The sequence below is a fragment of the Sus scrofa genome, chromosome 1 (assembly GCF_000003025.6).
Source record: "Sus scrofa isolate TJ Tabasco breed Duroc chromosome 1, Sscrofa11.1, whole genome shotgun sequence".
NCBI lineage: Eukaryota > Metazoa > Chordata > Mammalia > Artiodactyla > Suidae > Sus > Sus scrofa.
The window spans coordinates 115,278,274-115,298,921 of record NC_010443.5 but is presented as its reverse complement, the minus strand read 5'-3'; the positions used below and the strand labels follow the sequence as shown (position 1 = coordinate 115,298,921).

At 33.8% G+C, this 20,648-nt stretch overlaps 1 protein-coding gene across 12 annotated transcripts in view; it reads right to left on the bottom strand.

Annotated features, from left to right (window-relative positions):
• ZNF280D (zinc finger protein 280D) overlaps positions 1–20,648 on the bottom strand; it is a 125,913-nt gene that overhangs the window by 47,009 nt on the left and 58,256 nt on the right. For all 12 annotated transcript variants that reach the window (XR_002344724.1, XR_001306182.2, XR_002344729.1 and 9 more), the window contains 6 exons: positions 15,529–15,663; positions 13,381–13,688; positions 12,782–12,922; positions 6,029–6,091; positions 219–337; positions 34–70 (listed from right to left, as the gene is read on the bottom strand). Coding sequence is in view for 7 of the 12 variants with exons in the window: in XM_021094794.1 (XP_020950453.1) it covers positions 34–70; positions 219–337; positions 6,029–6,091; positions 12,782–12,922; positions 13,381–13,688; positions 15,529–15,663 (803 nt within the window). In the remaining 5 variants the exon portion in view is untranslated. The remainder of the gene's footprint in view (positions 1–33; positions 71–218; positions 338–6,028; positions 6,092–12,781; positions 12,923–13,380; positions 13,689–15,528; positions 15,664–20,648) is intronic.

Below are 20,648 nucleotides of genomic sequence, written 5' to 3'. Positions count from 1 at the left end.
CAAAGTAAAACAGTGAATAAAAATCAAACTTACTCAGAAAGATGTTCAGAAGTTGGAATACAAACAGAAACTGAAATTAGAAGAAAAGTTTTATATTTAAAACAGCATATGAAATATGATGATTGAGAATAATGATTTAGTAAAGAGCACATACTGTGGCTGACCAAAAATACTGGAATAAATATTAAAAATCCAAAGTAACACAAGTATATACATACCTTTCTCTATTACAACTTGACAAGTATGAGTTTCATGTAGACTTAAGTGTGTAGCCATATTATCTAAGCCAGAAACATCAGCTAGGAAATCACAATTAAGGCACACTAGAGTAATGCCCCTATAAAAAACAAAGCAAATAGTAGAGAAGAAAACATTTTTATCTTTTATGAAAATCCATATACCATTTCAATGATTATTTTTCCATGATTTGCTTTCTGTATAAGTCACTTCAAATTTTGTTATATAAACCTGACATAACTGAAATGATTCTCTAGAAAATGGCAGAGTTATATTCAAATAATGCTACCATTTATTTACAGAAAGTGTTTTTACTTTATAAACTTTTCTCTCTTATACCAAAAGAGTTACCAAAAGCTAAGAGTCAAGAGACATAAAGCCCCGTTTTGGTTCACTGACCACATGCGCCACTTTGCCAAGTCACAATCTATCTGTGCCTATATCTATCTGCAAAGCAAGAGTACAGTATATAAAAGGGTACAATATATGGATTAGTTAATACATATTTATCAAGGCTGTCTTTATGCATACTACACTATTACATTGTATTGTGAATATCATGATAACAAAAAAAATAGTGTAAGCTCTAATGAGGAATTTATTTAGTGTTTATCTAGGTGGGGAAAAATTAGAAATGTGAAGGCTTTAAAAACAGATTGTTGTTGGAGTTCCCGTCGTGGCTTAGCGGTTAATGAACCTGACTGGCACCCATGAGGATACAGGTTCGATCCCTGGCCTCACTCAGCTCCAGAGTTGCCATGAGCTGTGGTGCAGATGCAGCTCAGATCTGCATTGCTGTGGCCAGCAGCTATAGCTCGGATTGGACCCCTAGCCTAGGAACCTCCATGTGCCACAGGTGCAGGAGAAAGGAAAAAAAAAAAAAAAAAAAAGATTATGTTGTAGCTGCTATCACACTGTACTGTGCGTCAAAGACTTTCCCATATATTATTTAGTTTAATTCTCACCATAACATCCAAGATTGGTATCATTTTCATATAACAATGAATTAAGTAAAGAAGCTAATTCAGTATTGAAGTCCAAAGTTTGAGTTCCTCAGCATCCCAGTGCTATGAACTGGCCCACTTGCTTGGATCTTAACTACGCATTCCCTTAACATAACTTCACTGAGTACTATAGTTCTTAGATGAGATATGCAATGATTACAAATTTTCAGAAAGTTTAGGAAACAATGGTTTTTGGTGAATAGAGGAATAGTTTTTAATACTTACTGGATTAAATTGCATAGCATTTGCTATTTGAAGTATTTAAACATAATTAGCACATTACAGTACATAAAACTTGTATTAAGATTCTAATTTTTTATTTTTTTTTGTCTTTTTGCCATTTCTTGGGCTGCTCCCGTGGCATATGGAGGTTCCCAGGCTAGGGGTCTAATCGGAGCTGTAGCCGCCAGCCTCTGCCAGAGCCACAGCAATGTGGGATCCGAGCCGCGTCTGCAACCTACACCACAGCTCACGGCAACGCCGGATCGTTAACCCACTGAGCAAGGGCAGGGACCGAACCCGCAACCTCATGGTTCCTAGTCAGATTCGTTAACCACTGCGCCACGACGGGAACTCCTAAGTTTCTAATTTAAAATGGGTTTAAACTTTTAATTTTTAGTTGAAAGGTATTTTAAAATTTTATTAAGTCTGCAAAGATATGCAGATGTTTCAGAGAATTTAGAAAGCCATTATATTTACTAGAATTAAGCATTGGGGAACTTACGGGTCAAGCATCTGAAGAACTATTAGTAGAAAATCAAATATATTAAACATACAAATGATACATGTTAACAGTAACTGAACTGTAAATCAGAGTTTTAAAAAATTTGTTCTGTTCAGCTTAAATGAAATTTATCAAAAAGTATATAAAGGCCCTCTTGAAAGTGACTATTAAAATGTACTAGACTTCTGGGATTTACAGCTCTGATAGGACCCCTAGCCTGGGAACCTCCATATGCCGCGGGAGTGGCCCAAGAAGTAGCAAAAAGACAAAAAAAAAAAAAAAAAAAAAAAAAAGTACTAGATTTCTAAATGGAATATCTTTAAGCTTAAGAAAAGTTAGGATTTAAATATTTACATTTAATAATTAATTACACTCTTTCATATTAAAAAACTGCCCTCACAGACACTAATAGTCTCAATGGTAAATAGTAGCTAAATGCCTATTCCACCTGACATTGTTAATTGGACCAGGGGTAGACTGCCTGACTCAAGCATTCTCTGAATAGGGAGCTGTAATTAGTATTTATAATCAAATTTCTTGATCTGGGAAAATGTGAGAGGTTGGAAATACTGTGTTTGGGGGTCATCAAAACAGAAAATGTGTCTGCATTGAGAAAGATTGGAGCCCATGTCTGGAGAAAATAGTAAAGACAAGATCATCCTGCTTCAGCAGGTCAGACTAGAAAGAAACTGTCAGTAACAGATGACTTTATGTTTCCTTATATATTCTGGCTGTATCTCTTCCATCTAGGGGTCCAAGAGATTCTTTGAAATTTTTCTTTGGTGAAAAAAAAAATAGATCATATAATATGATTACTATTATTGTCAGTTTATTAACAAAGCATAAATACATTAAGTTCATCACATACTTTAAAATTTTAAGTGTTTTACCAAAATACACAAATAAACAAATGACATACCTTAGATTGACTTCTCCCCTGAAGCTCTAGTCTAATAGTATGCTTTGTATTTTCCCTAGATATCACATTGGCACATAAAAATCTGACGATCACAAAACTAAAATCACGTACTTCCATCCCAAATTAACTCTTCCTGACTGGCCTCTCTCATGATGCCATTTCCTCTAAAAATAAATTCAACCTATAGTTACTCTTCTCTGTCTCTTCTGTCTCTTCTTCCTTAAGCAGTCAACATGTCAGGTATTTTATATCAGCAATTTATTGAGTACTTATTCTCTGCTAGCCTCACAATTTTAGGCATACCATCTCATGCAAATCTTACAACAATCCATAAAAGACGATATAATTTATCACCTTTTTATAAGGGAAAGAGTTAGCTTAATATAATCTACCAAGGACACAGATCTGGTAAAGGTCAGGACCAGGTTTGAAATTGAGCCCTTTCATTCCAGAGCCCAATTTCTTAAAGATGTAATACTACCTCACCATTTTAATTCGGATCCTTAGTAGATTATTCATAACTACCACAAAAGTCCTAATCCATAGAATTCATGCATCTGTAACTTGACCTGCTGCTGAAGGTCAGAAGAAATTCAACATTCCTTCAGTGTCACTCAATTCTATATAAAGCATCAAAGTTTCTCCAATGCCCTCCAAAATTAAGTCCAAACTCCTTAGCCTTATTTTCAACACTTTCACAATCTGGCCCTAAACTTAAAACTACTGCCTGCCCCAGATATCCATCTTATTCCATTATACGAGCTTCAATGCTCTATCCATTTACTATCAACCATTTCCCCTGTGTGCCTTCTTCTTTTTCATTTCTGTACCTTTATTCATGCTGTTTCAACCCAAATGCCCTGTACCTCTTCTATTGGTATAAACAATAACCAGCCAAAAAAACTACTACCTATTCAGATCATTCCAAGAAAAGTAATCTCCTCTTTGTCTTTTTTTTTTTTTTTAAGGGCTGCACCCACAGTGTATGGAATATATATACCTTACTTTAGTCAACAAATATTCACTGACTGCCTGCTATGTGTCAGGCACTAATCAATGCCTGGCATAAGCAAAAATCCAAACCACACACATTCTATTGAGAGGACAAGAAAATAAACAACACTGTATGGGATGACAAAAAAATGATCCATAGAAAAATGAAGCATACAAAAGAGATAAAAAAAAAAAAAAAACACTGGGGTAAAGCGCAGGAGAGAGGATACAATTTTTTTTGGGGGGGGGGGGCTATACCTGCAGCTTTTTTTTTTTAGAGGATGCAACTTTAAATCAAGTGGTCAGGGAAAGGCTCACACATCAGAATAGAAGACTCAAACGAGATAAAGGAGCTAAGTGTAGAGAAATCTGGGCAAGAGTAAACTAGTCACAGAGAATAATAAGTACAAAGGTCTTGAGACAGAATATAGTAGGTACAAAGGTCCTGAGACATAATATTATCCCCTCTTCCACCTTTTCCACTAATTCAAAATATCAAAACAAGTGCTGGCTAACCTTATATGTATATACAGCTTGGTACAGTAAAGACACTGGTATTTCAAGGAGCAATGGCAACATGAGCAAAATAAATAAAGAGCAAAGGGATCCAAAGAATTCAGAAGACTATGAAAAGCACGGTGCTCAGCAGATTCTGAGTTAAGCATGTGGTAAAACAAAAGTTAACTATCAATGTCTTTAGAAATATTCATCAACAATTCTTTCTGCACAGTAAGCAAGTTGTACACTTTTATTTGAAAAAGAAAAGGAATGATAAAGATTATACATTAATTTTAAGAATTCCATGGGGAGTTCCCGTCGTGGCGCAGTGGTTAACGAATCCGACTAGGAACCATGAGGTTGCGGGTTCGATCCCTGCCCTTGCTCAGTGGGTTAACGATCCGGCGTTGCCGTGAGCTGTGGTGTAGGTTGCAGACGCGGCTCGGATCCCGCGTTGCTGTGGCTCCAGCGTAGGCTGGCAGCTACAGCTCCGATTGGACCCCTAGCCTGGGAACCTCCATATGCCGCAGGAGCAGCCCAAAGAAATAGCAAAAAAGACAAAAAAAAAAAAAAAAAAAAAAAAAAGAATTCCAGTGTTTCAGAAATTTACTTCAAAACTGATAAAGTGTTAGTTACTTCACTAAGTATTTTAGGTATCTTTTTATTTTTCAAATATTTCTGGAGAACCTTATTTTTGTTCTCATTTTACAATGCAAATACACAGGATTTTATCTTGATACCACTTTCACCCCTCACACAAATTTAGTGAGAAAATATGAACTAATCATACCTTTAGCCTAAGGACACAATGACTAGAACTCTGTAATATCCAGCAGCAATCATTTAGATTTCCAAACTGGGTATCTCGACATGAGTTTAAACAAAACTTATAATAAACCACAATAAGATACCACTTCATGCCCACTAGGAAGAATATAATCAAAAAGAGATGATAACAAGTGCTGACATGTGGAGAAAATGGACCCTTCGTACACTGATGATGGGTATGTAAAAGAGTGGAGGTACTTTGTAAATCAGTCTAACAGTTCCTCAAAGGCTTGACATAAAGTTGACCCAGCAATTCTAATCCTAGACATACACTAAAGAAAAATAAAAGACATGTCCTGACAAAAACAGTTACACAAATGATCACAACAGATATCCATAATGGCTTTAAAGTTAAAATAACCTAAATGGATAAACAAACTATCATATATCCACACAAGGGAATATATTATTCAGCAGTAAGAAAAAGAGGTACTGATACATGCTATAACATGGATGAATCTTGAAAACACTATGATAAATAGAAGACATAAATCATAAAGGGTCACATATTTTAATCATTCTACTTATAATAAATGCCCAGAATAGGCAAAATAGATTACTGGTTGCTTAAAGATGGAAGGAGTTGGAAGGAAGTAAGGATAACCACTAATAGGTACAGAGTGTTTTTTTTTGAAGTGATCAAAATATACTAAAATTACTGTGGTGACTACACTACTCTGCAAATATACCAAAAACCATTAATTGTATAATTTAAATGTGTGAAATGCATGGTATATGAACTGTATTTCAATAAAAATGCTATATATAAAAATTAAAGTCATATACTTTTTGAATAGAAAAAAACTTAAAAGATCAACTAGTTACCTGAGATCTTCTGAATACTTCTTAAAGATACAAAACCTTTTACTTGGACGATTACTATGAAAGCTGGGAGAGAGAAAACAGATTTTATTAATTTTATTATACAGCAAGTCATATTAATTTATAACTATGTATCAAGTCTATACTTAAATTTCAGGTTTTGAATAAAATATCATAATAATGTTCACCATCACTGTTTAATTCAGTGTTTTAACTTACATTCCATTTTACCTATTTATTTTCTAGTGAAACATATTTCCCTAGGCATACTTTTATATAATCCCTCATCCTCACATAAAAAAGGAAGTACTTGAGAGTTAAAAAAAGTAAAGAACATCTTAAAATTTTTGCTATTAACATTTTTGCTATAATATGAATGGTTATCAATAATGATCATTTTAAAAAATCATTTCCAATTTCAACATGTTTGTGTCAAGGTAGGCGAGTAGAATCCAAATGATCTTGGAAAGAAACAGTACTTGAGCTAAAGGCCACTGTTTACCGTTTGTAAAATCAAACATTTAGAATCCTTTGCAATCACTAGTAGAGGTTAAAAAAAAACAACCACCACCAAAAAACAGAACTCAGGAGCTAAAACAATGCTTCCTCTAAGCACAGAATAGAAAAGAAAATCCCTAACCAAACTCTGTAGCAAATGATAATTAATTTTATATCCCTTTTTCAATCTGATAAAGAAAGCTTTCTTGTACCAGAAAGCCAGGATTAGCTTAGTATAGTATTATTTAGCAAAGATAAAAGTGGAATCATAGACTAATAACATCAGAATCACCTGGGAGTTTCTTAAAAAATGCAGTCTTGTGTCTCCCCCACAAACCTACTGAAATAATCTCTAGCAGTGGGGCCCAGGAATCTGTTTTTACAAGCTTTTTCAGTAATTCTTATGAAGCTCAAGTTAGAGAAGCTGTACTTTGCAAAGACAGACCAAGTAGCCAACACACTAGGTCAACTCTATATCTCAGATACAAGGTAACCATCACCAACAGTGCATGTATGTATGGAAAAGAATATAATCCTTAGACTATACTCAGGTTTCTAAGAGTTATTTCTTCAATTTGGGGATAACTACTATTAAGAAGTTTACAAATTCAATACAACATGACAGAAGTAATTAAACTATTTTTCAGAAAGAGAACATCTGGGGGGTGGGAAACACTGAAATTATATGCAAAAATTTATGGACACAACCGAATTTCCTCAGAGGAATATTTTCAAAATTTTATCTGATTCCCAAAAAATGTGAACCAAGTAAATTATTTTTTCATGAGATTTAAAAGTAACTTTTAAAAGCTCTTTCTTTCTTCTTCTCAAACACAGTTTTGCTTTCTTTATTTGATTAGAGGAAAGGAAAAAAATGCATCTTAGGGTCTTTTGATGGCTTCTATTTCTATATATAGCTTGTGCCTTATTAAAATTTGATACTTATAAAATTTCAATTGTCTGAATCTAGTTTTAATTTAGAGTTCCCTATCTATAAAAGTCATATTGTCACTTTATTTTTATTACACAAATTCCATACTTATAGTTTTGTTTATCATAGGAATGAGAAAGTAGATCTATAGCTCACAAATAAAAAGGGAAAAAAAGACCTTTCTTCCTCTTATTAGAACTGCCTAAAAGTAACAATACAGAAATAGTCTAGGAGATAAAACTTAACATTTTTATTACATCACAGTAAAAACATAACATTAAAATCCAGGTTTTAAAAATTCACCACCTGTTTATATGAAACTCACTAAACTGTCCTCTAAAAATAAGTGAATTTTATATTATATGAGTTATACCTCAATAAGATTAAAGGAAAAAAACTCACTCTACCCATGTTTTCTTAATAATCTTGATTTGGTATAAATAAAATTTTATTTCCAAAAGGAATGATTCCCTAAATATTCAACAATATTGACAACATGCCTACTTATTTAAGACACTAGAGATTAATGATAGGCAAAAGGCAAGTTGTCTACCTTGGAGTTCATTGTCCAGGGTTTGTGGGGGAAGGCAGTCAAAAAGCAGCTAGCACAGGATAAATGTCTAATAAATATCTGCTAAACATAGTCATAAGTAATTACCATGAGATAAACATCAACAGTGACACAAAATTTTATGGTTGCATGAAGGAAAGCTGCAGGTAAATGGAGAAGTCGGCTAACAATTAGTAGTACACTTCAATTAGGAAGATTCCTGTACTGACTCACTCTAGGGAAAGCAAAGAAAATAAGAGTTGAAGGCACTGGAAAAGTAGTTAGGAATCAGATAGTAAAAAGTTTTACAGTCTCCAGAAAATTTGAGCTTCATCTTATTAATGTTAAGGCAAAGAATTTTAAGCCAAACAAATGACCTGACCAGATAATAGTTAGCAAAAGGAAGGAAGAAATGGAAAAGGGGCCAGGGGTGGGTTGAAAACAGGAAACTATTTATGATGCCATCACAACAATCTGTTCTTCTAATGACCATCATTTAGTGCCAATAAATTTATATAAAACATATAATGGACTAAAGCATATCATAAAAATTAATTCAGTACTCTGTCTTACCTATTGTATAGGAACAAAGTGTTAGATCAGCTTTCTTCTTTGTTGGAAAAATTTTAAATCCTTCAAAGCCTAAATGAAGTATCATTTATACAATACCTTCTGTTATTTCTTATTTAAAGAATTCAACCTTACCTTCTCTGGGCTCTCAGTCATTTGTTTTATCACATTAAGCTAGGTAAATATATCTCTCCCACTAAATTGTGAAAGTTAAAGACAAGGACTTTATCTACAATACCTAATAATGACAACTTAGAAATAATTGTTATAATTACTTGAATATCTCCTAGGTGCAAATAATTTTATAAAGTACCCTAAGTACATTTTTTCCATTAAACACAATAACTTTCTCTTCAAGAAAAGCAAAATGGGAGTTATTTAAGTAACTGGCCCAAAGCTACACAGGTAATAAATACATGGTAAAGCTTGGTTTCAAATCCAGATTTGTCTGATTCTTCACCACTAGCTTATCACACTTTCTAGGAAATAGTAAACTGTGCTAGAAAAAGAGACTGAGTACTTGTATCTGTTACCTTAATTCTATTACATGTAGAGAAAAAGCCTTGTTTCTTATATATAACGTTGAAGAATAATAGCAATATTACACAGCAATCCGTTTGCATTTTTTCAGGTGACTTCTATTTAACAACCAAACCCAAATAATGCTACTTTTTTTAAAAAAAATCACTTAAAAATTACGTTTAATGATGTACTTCTCTGAAGTCTCCTTCCAAAAATGTTCTAACTGCAAGTTTTTTAATATCCTCTTTTGAGATTTTATTTAAAGACTTTTATAATTATAATGATACCACTTGCTATTTCTAATGTGCTAGGTGACATGGCAAATACAAAGTGGCCATTCTTTTCAAGGAAGTAATATAGATACAAACAAAATAGTAAAAGCCAGAAGAGATAAATGACACACTACTCAAAGTATGGAATGATCCCTATGAGTGGTTGTGGTGATCAGATACTACAAAGAAGGTAAAGTGAAAGTAAGGACAGGGGCATCCCAGGGACTAACAAAGAATAAGGAAAAGCCATTGTCAAAAACGATTATGGGAGAAAGTTTATTCTGAGGAAGAGCAGTCAACTGATGGGGATGGGAGTCTTTATAGAATGGACTGGGGCAGACATGAGACAGGAGAGAAAAAGACCAATTCAGAGTAGTACAGAGGTGGTATAAGATAAGGATTAAAGGCACTCATCCTCCAAAGAAAATGAGTTTCTGTACACACAAAACTCAAGCCTATAACAAGAATCCACACTGGGCAGAGGTAGTAGTTGGGCCTTCAATGTGAAATACCTTAGGCAGTGAATGAGGTAAGGGTACAAATGAGGTTGAGAAAAAAGAAAACGGATCTATCAAACCCTGAGAGTGGCAATGAAAGCTTTCAGTTCCATATGAGGTTAACAATGAGTAAGAGTGTATGTCATGACAATGAAATGCATGGTTGGGGCTCACTGGGAATTGGGATAAGGGTAGAAAGGAGCTGGGCTAACTGGGAATGTTTTTGAGTAGAATGGATTTGGAGGTTTTAGAGGACAGGTGAGAAGCCTATGGTAAATGGGAGAGGGAAGAGTGGAATGACCCTTGGTTCAGGAAAACAAAATATTTTCTGGTTTGATCCCCTATAAATTAAGGGCAGAATTAAAACCAAATTTGGGCAGCCACATTTCTGTCACAGAATAAAAGACATTCCACACAGGAGTATACTGTGAAAAGGATACCTGGGGCCTGATTTAAAGGAAATGGGTTATAAGTGAGGTCCACCACAGTATATGGGAGACAGCATGGCAGAATGCAGTGTTGTTCAAGAAGACATGATACACAGTGGCAGGCTGAAAGAACCTCATGAACTTATGAAACTTGGGACAGGGAATTTTTTCTAGCTAGTATTCCACATTCACACAAATGATGCCCTGAAAGAGTATCTGGATGGTAGTAATGTGAATTCTGGAAAGGTGACGTCTGGTTTATTTAAGTTCTTTTTAGTGAGTCAAAAGTAAAAACATATATAAAATAATTAGAAATAAAGAGACCTCAGGGAAACTAAGGAATGAAAGTGTAGGTTTTAAAGTTGAAAGGTACAAGTGACAGTGGTCATGTTATCAAGAAAAGAAATGAGAGAAAAGAAAACAAAAGAGCCAAGAAGAGCCAAGAAAAGAAAAGTGCTAAGAAGAGCTGAGGAAGAATAGGCAATGAAATAGAAGTAGCCAGAAAGGAAGGAAAAAAAAGTGGTAAGAGTTTAGCACAAACTGAGGAAAACAGTTTCAAAAGTCAGTGAGAGCAATGACTCTAAGTGGTAAAGTGAAAAAAAGTGAATAATTGTGATGTTAAATACATGATAGATAATTTTAAAGAGGCCATGTTAGTTGGCAGGTGAGGATGATACTCAAAAAGGTAAAAAAATGAATTAACAAATAAACTAGTAACATATACTTTTTACAAATGTTTCATGGTAAGAAGACAAGAAATAAGGAAAGTAAGGGAAAATTGCCCTGATCTTTAAAAAATAAAAATAAATAATTAAAAAAAAAAACCCTGAAAATGTAAGCAGAAGGAACATGGTAGACAGAAGAGATGAAGTTGCAAGGTAACTGAATGAGGCTGTAGAAGAACTAGAGGAATAAGGGGCAACTTTGGAGAAGTGGAACATGTGGAACTAGAGGGATAAAGTTAACTTTGGAGAAGTAGAACATGTCTGATTTCTGAGATCAATGTCTGGATGACGGTACAGGGGAAAAAAATTGAGGCCAAAAAGATTAATTAAAAGGATGACCTCCAATTGTATAACTAGTAGGCCAGTTTAGGAATGAGAAGAGGCTGAAAATAAAATTTTAACAGTACTTAAAAAGGGTTTAATAAGATACTGCAGGTAAAAATAAAGAAGTATTTAAAAATAGATAGGATCCAACTGAAGTTAAAGATCACGAGTCAGAGTTAATTGAATCCAACACTGTTTGGTAGTCTAGAATTGAGCAAAGTTTAGAAGAAGATGTTCAAGCCTTTGTCCTTTATAACAGGTGAGTATGACTAGAGATGTAAAGGATTCCAGAACAAAAACAAAGCAGCAGTCAAAACAGGTGACCCTCAGAGTGAGGATGACTATAAAGTTAGACGGGTGTTGCTGGACTGGAAAAAAGAGTCAAAGCCCAGAAAGTCATGGGGCAATGGGAATTCAAAAGAAATGAAGAACATACATGATAAAATTAAAATGGTAGTGTGGAGAGAAATGGGGTACAAAACTTAAAAGTTGATGTAAAAGCATGGGCACTGAAGAAGTCAAGGTACCATGAAGACAGGATAGTCATCAAGGAGGTTAAAAAAACTGTGAGAAAAGTGCTGAAGCCATCAAGAAATGTGAGAGAATCCTTAAAATGAGGAGCTGGATAACGGCCAGAAAGTAATAGAGGTCATGTTGTGATTTAAAAGAAAATCCTTTTATTAGTTATACTCTAACTTTTGAAAAAAATGAAAACTCACTTTGAATAATCAACCTAATTGGCTCATATCTAAACAATTTTTTACTATTAAAAAAAATAAAAATCTATCCTGAAGAATGGCCCTACTAAGATACTAATGAAAATAACATAGACTGCGAAGACTTTCTCTACATAGAGTAAATACCTGGACTCAAATAATCTAAGTTGAATGAATTAATGAAAAAGAAGTTCAGCGGTGGCACCCTAACTAAAAAAGTCTCTCATTTCACTGAATGAATGCAGTATCTATAGCTTGATGGATGCACAGACAGACAGATGAATTACAGAGAAAGAGAAAGAAAGCAGCAGACCCAATGAAGTTTCTAATACCTCTGGAAATTCTGGAATCTCTCAAAGTGACTTCTTTGAAGAGAGTAATACTCACGATATTCCGTGTATTTGTTTCATAAATATATTTAAAACATTTAACTTCCTATCTTTGGAAGTAACCATTTTTGAAAGTTTACTATAGGAAAAAAGAAAATTCCCATATAAAAGCTATTTTCCCTAAAAAGCTAGCCTAATTTCATTAGTCTGTTCTTACAATTTGAGTTCTAGTAACTCTGAATTACTATGCTGAAAAATAGTACCAAAAATGATCCCAGAAGTTCTCTATTGCTCCCTGGAGAGACACACTGGCTTCTAAGAGAAAACTGTTTTCAAAAACAAACTTACTGAACTGTAATTTTAATTGGTACTTAGAGATGTTAACTCATCTTACCTCATCATATGATTCACATAGGCTTTGCTACAGCTAGTGTTGTATCTGCAAAAACTACAGTGGACATATGTAGGAAAGTGGTTTGCAAAATCTTTTATTTCAGAACAACACTCAATGCACTTGTGAACTCCCCGACGATACCTTATGGAGATATAAAGAAAATAATAAAAATATATTTTAAAACAAAATAAGGGAAAGCCCTATTAATGTTCTGTTAATTAAAGCCAAGGTGCTTAAATTAATATCTTAAAAGAGACTTATAATTTGGAAAAGTCTGCTATGGAACAACAGCTAGAATAAGTATAAATAATCTAATAACACCTAATGTTTCTTACTGGAATAAAAGGGATTATATTAACCAATTCAAACATTACAAGATATAAGCACAACATAAAACGTCAGTATAATAAATGAATATTAGAGGAAAAAAACTAATTCGAGTACTGTTCGACAGTTGTAAAAATATTTTTTTATTATTTGCTTGGCCTTTTAAGTGACAGTATATAAATGTACAAGAGAATTGAGTAATGGGGTAAATTTATATTAAGTTTTCATACTTAAGATTAAATTAGTATTGTGTATCAGGAATAAAAGATTACCTTAAGTTTCTCAATGCTGTATTGACTTTACTTTTTTTATTGCTACTAGCCAATGTGCTTTGTTTCTTTTGCATATTAGAGATTTTTGATTTGTATTTAGGTTTACTTCCATTAGGCTTACTTGTATTAGGTTTACTTGCAATGGATTTAGTTATATTAGGTTTACTTGTGTTAGATTTTGCGGGATTTTTAGCAGTTATATTTTTAGTCCTTGGAGGTGAGAGCTGAAGTGTAGAAGTGCTTGCACTAATGGAAGGTGTAGTTGAAGATCCTGATTGAAGAGGTCCAACTGAAGCTCGTATAGTAACCTGCAAAAATGAAGATAATATCTGCTTTAGAAAATTAATCATTGCATTACTGCTAAAATATCACTGAATAACAAAAATTTTAAATCAAGTATTTAGAAAGGGCAAGTATAAGGGGATAAATCTTTCATTTATTCTAAATGTTCCAACCAATTAAATGAAATTAAACTTGGTATTTACTCAGTTGTAATACTACATTTTTGTACTGATATCAGTTATATGTTAACAGTTATTAATGTATAATTAGGAGTTAAAGCAAATTATATGAATATTAAAAGAGCATATTCCATACCTATTTCTATGCTCTGATATAACTTTAAAAATTCATAAACACAGAGGTTAAAATTTAAATCTCAAAGCCTAAAAATAACTCTAGAAAGGCCTACATTTACCCTTCAGCAACTATGATACAAACAAAGTAACTGTGACTTCCTCTTTCCAGGGGCTCACTGGGCAGGATGTATGTTTACAAAGGTTACAGGACAGGTTATATCAATTGAGTATACTACATGGAGAATTTAATAATATTCAGAATTTCCTTAAAGGGAACTAATACAGGCTTATCATTTTGTATCAGAAATTACATTTGCTGGTTGACAATGGAAAACACACTTGCCTACCAACGTTCTCATTAATTAGGTAACTATACTCCCTCACGTATTTGAGGAACAGCTTATGAGGAAGTACCATGAAAAAATGTGCTTTGGTATATGACTAGGAATCAAAACGCCCTGAAGTTAAATCTAATACTAATCCTTCCTAGACATGTGACCTTGAATAAGTAACTTATCTTCTCTAAGCTCTTTTATCTATAATAATGGACAATACCTGCCTTGTCTACCTCACTGGGTTACTATATGGATTGACCAATAGAATATATTAACAAGCATTCTGAAAGCCTAATTCTAAGGTGCTATAAAAACAAGTAGTATCATTATTATTATTATTATTATTACTATTATTATTATTATTATTAAGGGAAAATATGAGAGAGGACTGCACTGCTTACATTAGTGTTCTGCATGTCTAGTCCCAGCATGGAATGAATGGATTGCAGGGAAGGATGCTGGATAGCTTCTCTTGCTCTAGGTCTTCAGAGCATGGCTTTATACTGTTTTAGTTAATTCAAATAACAGACATACCCACATTCAAAGGTAAGTACCCAAAGCCAAATATAAATGTTTTGGGGATTATTTCACTTTGGATTATCCATGCCTCTGTTTCCCTCCACTGGAGCAAATATTCAAGAGCTGACTGTGTATAAAGAAGTCAGAGAAAACAGAGGTATATAAGGCAAAAAGGGCAAAGTAAATTACAATCATCAGTATGCAGTCAGACATGTGTTTGCTCACTTAAAACAATGCTATCCAGCAGCAGAACTTGCTTTTCTGAGAGAAGACTCAATAATAACTTCAATAAATATTTGAGAACCTATAGCATTCAAGGCACTATACCAGGTGCTGAGGACACAAAGATAAATAAAACATGATTCCTGATCTCAAGCATCTTATAGTTCAGCAGATAAAACTGATATACATACTGCCAACTGGAATCGTTCAAAAATAGCCTATGTAATATTGACAAGACCCACTGACCTGGGAACAGTTTATCTTAGCCACACTTTTTACACAGGAATACCACTCAAGCGCAGTATACAGTATTGACCAAAAATCAATGGTTAGGAGTATTTTCCCCCTAACCACAGGAATAATAAAACCTAAAATTAATGTATAAATTAAAATCAGAAATCATTTGTAAAGTATAACATTCAATAGAAAAAACATGCAGGAGTTCATTTCTATTAACATACAAAATGTTAAAAATATAACATATTCGAACTCACTTTTGTTCCAGGAGGCAATCCTTCTAATTGTTTAGGTTTTATAAATGTCCTATGATGCTGAGTCTTGTGGTCCATTTTCTCTTTGCATGTTAAAAACTGAAGTCTGCATTTTGTACAACGATGTATTCCTTTTTTCTGTTTAGAAAAAGAGAAGAAAAACAACTTCTACAACCACAAATCTTGTATCTTGAAACTGCTAATTTTAAAACTAGTATTTTACATCTATCATAAGTAATAGCAAAATACTATTTTATTTTTTAAAACCCTTTGCACTATATTTAGGTTTCAAAAATGTCTATTCAGAAATTGAACATAAAAGTTGTATCAACCGAGTCTAATGAAAGTTCTCTCAATAGTGATGTGAAAGCTCATTTAATTATAAAGTACTTAGACACAAGATACTGTGAAAATGAGCTATGCTACATTTTTATCCCACAAAAAAAGGTAAATTCTTCTTAATTTTTGTTATTTCCAGTTGGTTGACAAGTTGGAAAAATAAGTTCAAATATCCTACCACACATTCGAAGAAAGATGTTACAATGGCTGTATAAAGCAGTGACATCTAATGAAACTTTCTGCAACTCCTGATGAGAATGTTCTAGAGCTGCAATGTCCAATATAGCAGCAAATAGATCTCTGGTTGTTGAGCATATATAATGTGCCAAATGCAACTGATAAACCAAATTTTAAATTTTATTTAATTAAGTGTAAACAGCCACATACATCAAGTGGCTATAACACTGGACAGTGTGGATATGGAAGCATAAATCAAAACAGCTATTCCCAACCTACTTACTGGTTGAGACACCTAGACGGAATCCCTCCTCAAACCTGATAATGTTATTATTCCACAGATGGAAAAGAGGATCCAAGAAAAATCTAAATAACTTTCCTATAGCTATTCAGCGACATTGCGAGAGGCCTGATTTAGTGTTCCTTCTACTATAAAATAGCAATTACATTCTTTACCTATATGCTTTCATTAAGAATTATTCATATGCATACATATATATAAACTAAAAACAACACATACAAAAAAAGCTATGATCTAGCAGATGCATCACTATTTCCAATTAAATACAATCCATCTTCTTTGGAGAAATGTCTATTTAGGTCTTATGCCCATTTTTCAATTGGGTTGTTTGTTTTTTTGTTGTTGAATTGCACAAGTTGTTTGTTTATTTTGGAGATTAGGCCCTATCTGTTCCATTGTTGGCAAAGATTTTCTTCCATTCTGCGGGTTGTCTTTTCGTTTGTTTAATGGTTTCTTTTGCTGTGCAAAAGCTTTGGAGTTTGATTAGGTCCCACTGGTTTATTGTATCTTTATTGTCATTATTTCAAGAGGTGGATCAAACAAGATGTTGCTGTGATTTAGGTCAAAGAGTGTTCTGCCTATGTTTTCCTCTAGGAGTTTTAGTGTCTGGCCTTGTATTTAGGTCTTTAATCCATGTTGAGTTTACTTTTGTATAAGGTGTTATATAGTGTTCTACTTTCATTCTTTTACATGTAGCTTTCCAGTTTTCCAAGCACCATTTATTGAAGGTGTTATCTTTCTTCTACTGTACCTTCTGTCCTCCTTTGTCATAGATTAGTTGTCCATAGGTACTTGGGTTTATATCTGGGCTTTCAATTCTGTTCTATCGGTCTATATTTCTGTTTTTGTGCCAGTACCATATGGTTTTGATGACTGTAGCTTTGTAGTATTGTCATTGTCTAAAGTCAGGAAGTTTGATTCCTCCATTTTCCTTTTTCAATATTGCTTTGGCTATTCAGAGTCTCCTATGTTTCCAAGCAAATTTTAAAATATTCTGTTCTAGCTCTGTGAAGAATGTCTTTGGTAATTTGATAGGGATTGCACTGAATCTGTAGATTGCCTTGGGTAGTATAATCATTTTGACATTTATTCTTCCAATTCAAGAGCACGGCATACCTTTCCATCTGTTTGTGTCATCTTTGATTTCTTTCCTCAACATTTTATAGTTTCAGAATATAGGTCTTTTATCTCTTTATGTAGGTTTATTCCTAGGTATTTTATTATTTTTGATGTGATTGTAAATGGGATGGTTTCTCTGATTTCTCTTTCTGATCTTTCATTATTAGTACATAGAAATGCAATTCATTTCTGTGTATTAATTTTGTAGGCTGCAACTTTGCCAAATTAAGAAAAAGGCAAATACCATAGGATATCACTTATTTGTGGAATCTAAAATATGGAACAGATGATACTATCTAAAAATAGCAAACAAAAAACAGAAACAGATCATGGCCAAGAAGAGAAGACTTGGGGGTTCCCAAGGCAGAAAGAGGAGGGAGTGGGATGGATGGGCATTTTGGGGGTATTTTTGGATATAAACTGTTAATACTTGGAATGGATGGACAATGGGATCCTACTGTACAGCACAGAGAAATGTATGTGATTGGGTCACTGTTGTACAACAGAACTTGACAAAACATTGTAAATCAACTATACTTTAATAATAAGTAAATAAAATGAAAAAAATAATTACAATCAGTCATTTATAAAATTCACACAGGTAATATACTGGCAACTACCTAACATAGTTATTGGCACATAGCAGGCATTTCATAAATAAAATTCTTCATGAGGTTCGAAGCAATATATAAATATAATAAGTTTGTATTACTATTCCAGATGCATCTTGAGACTATTTTAGAAGTAGGATACATTGGATTATATTGGAGGTACAGACATCTTAATCTAATTCATTCATATGTGCTAAAAGAAGAGGAAGAAAAAAAGAAAACTTGGGCAAGAAACAGATACCAAGTCAATAGGACAGAGAAAGAGTTCTCCAAAATGTAGTACCCAGAACTATTCTCTATCTATAATCACTCCCTCGGTTACCTCATCATTTCATGGCTTTAAATATCATCTATCCAACTGAACTGCCTACCTGACGTCACTACTTGATGTCTAATATGCATCTCAAACCAATATGAACAAAACTGAACTCTAGATTTCCTCCCTACCTCATGCTCCCCAAAATATGTTCTTTCCTCAGTCTCTTCACCATATGATAATATATGAAAATTCCATACTTGCTGTTGTTTAGGACAAAAAACTTGATCACTCTCTCTCACTTCCCATTTCCAAAACCCATTAACAAAACTTGTCACTCTACCTTTAAAAACTGTCATAATAGTTTCACTTATTACCTCCAAACACTGCTACTGTACTTGCCCAAGCCACTCACCTTGACTACTACTATAATAATCTCCTATCTTTCCCCTGTAATGTATTTTCCTTCCTATGGTCTATTCTCTCCATAGCTGCCTATGATCTTAAAACATGGCAAATCTTTCACATGCTTAAAACACTAATGGCTTTCCAAAGTCCTAATTCTGCATACAAGTCTCTATATGAACTGGCCTGCATTCTATCGTTATAACCTTATGTCCTACTACTTTTCCTCTTACTACTTTACTTTGCTCCAGCCACAACTGGCCTCTCTGCTGTTTTGTGAGTGCCCTAGGTACACGCTCACTTCACTCTGTATATAGTGTTACCTCTCCCAGATTTCCACATGGCTTACTCCTTTATTTCCTTCAGAGAGGCTCTTTTTTGATCACTATATGTAAAAAACAGCAACAATTCCCCCACTCCCAACAACTCCCCAATCCTTAGCACTCCTTATCTTCCACATCCACAGTACTTATCACCAACTAGCATGAATTCAAACAGAAGGCACACATATTTATTGTTTTTCTCCACTATAATCCAAATTCAAGAAGCCACAAACTATATTTTGTTTATGTAATACCTAAAACAGTCCCTGACCCTAGTAAAGCACTTGGTAAATATTTGTTAAATAAATGGACAGTGGGCAAGAGACTGATAGAAAGTACATATGGACAGCCAGTTCAATTTAACTATTTCCAAATGACTGCCATTCCATTCAATGAACATTTGTCCAGAAGCCTGTGACAGACTACATTAATCTACTATTCCCTTAGTTGGATACAAGTCTTACACATCTCTCTTGTGTATGTATGCATTTAAATGTGCAAATGGTAATAAAGAGACAGTACATTTTTAATAACATATTCAATCAAAGAAACAGTGGTCTATTTCAAGGGTAGATAACTATCTCTGTTGATCTTTTTTGATAAGCAAACTACATATTGTTTAGAAGACTTGAAGGACTTAAGGGTAGTTCTAACTATATATAATTTCTGACCTTAGACCTAAATAATACCAATATGAAATCTGACTCTGTGTTAGAACCATAAAAGCTTGGGCTCAGAAATCAGATTTTAACTCTGTGACATGAAGCAACTTGCTTTCTCCAAGACTTTGTTTCCTCATGTACAAGTGTGACTGTGAGGATTAAACAAGATAATACATGTAAAGCACTGACTGCTGCCAAAGGTAAATGGCTGCATGTTAGCTGCTTACTGTTTTTATTAAAGATCTAATGAACATATTTCACACAGCCAAAGTCACTTTCATTGTTTCTTAAAATTCATACAAACCGGATTGTTAGGTCTAAAATCACCTAAGACAATAATATATCATCTTAAAGAAAAGCTACAACCAAAGTCTTCTAAGACAATAAAAGGAGCCATGGAATCAACAACGTCTATTATTTAATACTGCACTAATAATGTCATCTCAATTACAAGTTTTTGTCTAGCTATTATTTTCCAGTCTTTTGTAAATTATCACACAAACTGTAAATAACTTGAAGGATGCCTGATGATCCTTCTTATGAATAGATTTTCCCTCTTAACTGCTAGCTTTCTACTTCCTAGGTCCTCCAAACAAATAAAAAAGAAAATTGGGCATCCATGGCAAGTGAAGACATAAAACTTAGGGCATACAAACTGATAATAAACCACACAGCCCACATAGTGGGCTCATATATCACTTTCATAGTTATCATTCTTCCCACATTTACATTTCACTCTGGAACTTAGTAAAGCACATGGGGAAAATGATGTTAAAAGCCCCATAATGAAATTAAACTACTTTTTATACTTCATTGTCCTTTCAAAATATTAAAGGCCAAAGATGAAACAGAGTACGAAGAATACTGTTCCCCAAACTTTGTTCAAGAAATGTTAACAGATATTGTGCAAATAAAGGGCCAAATAAGTCT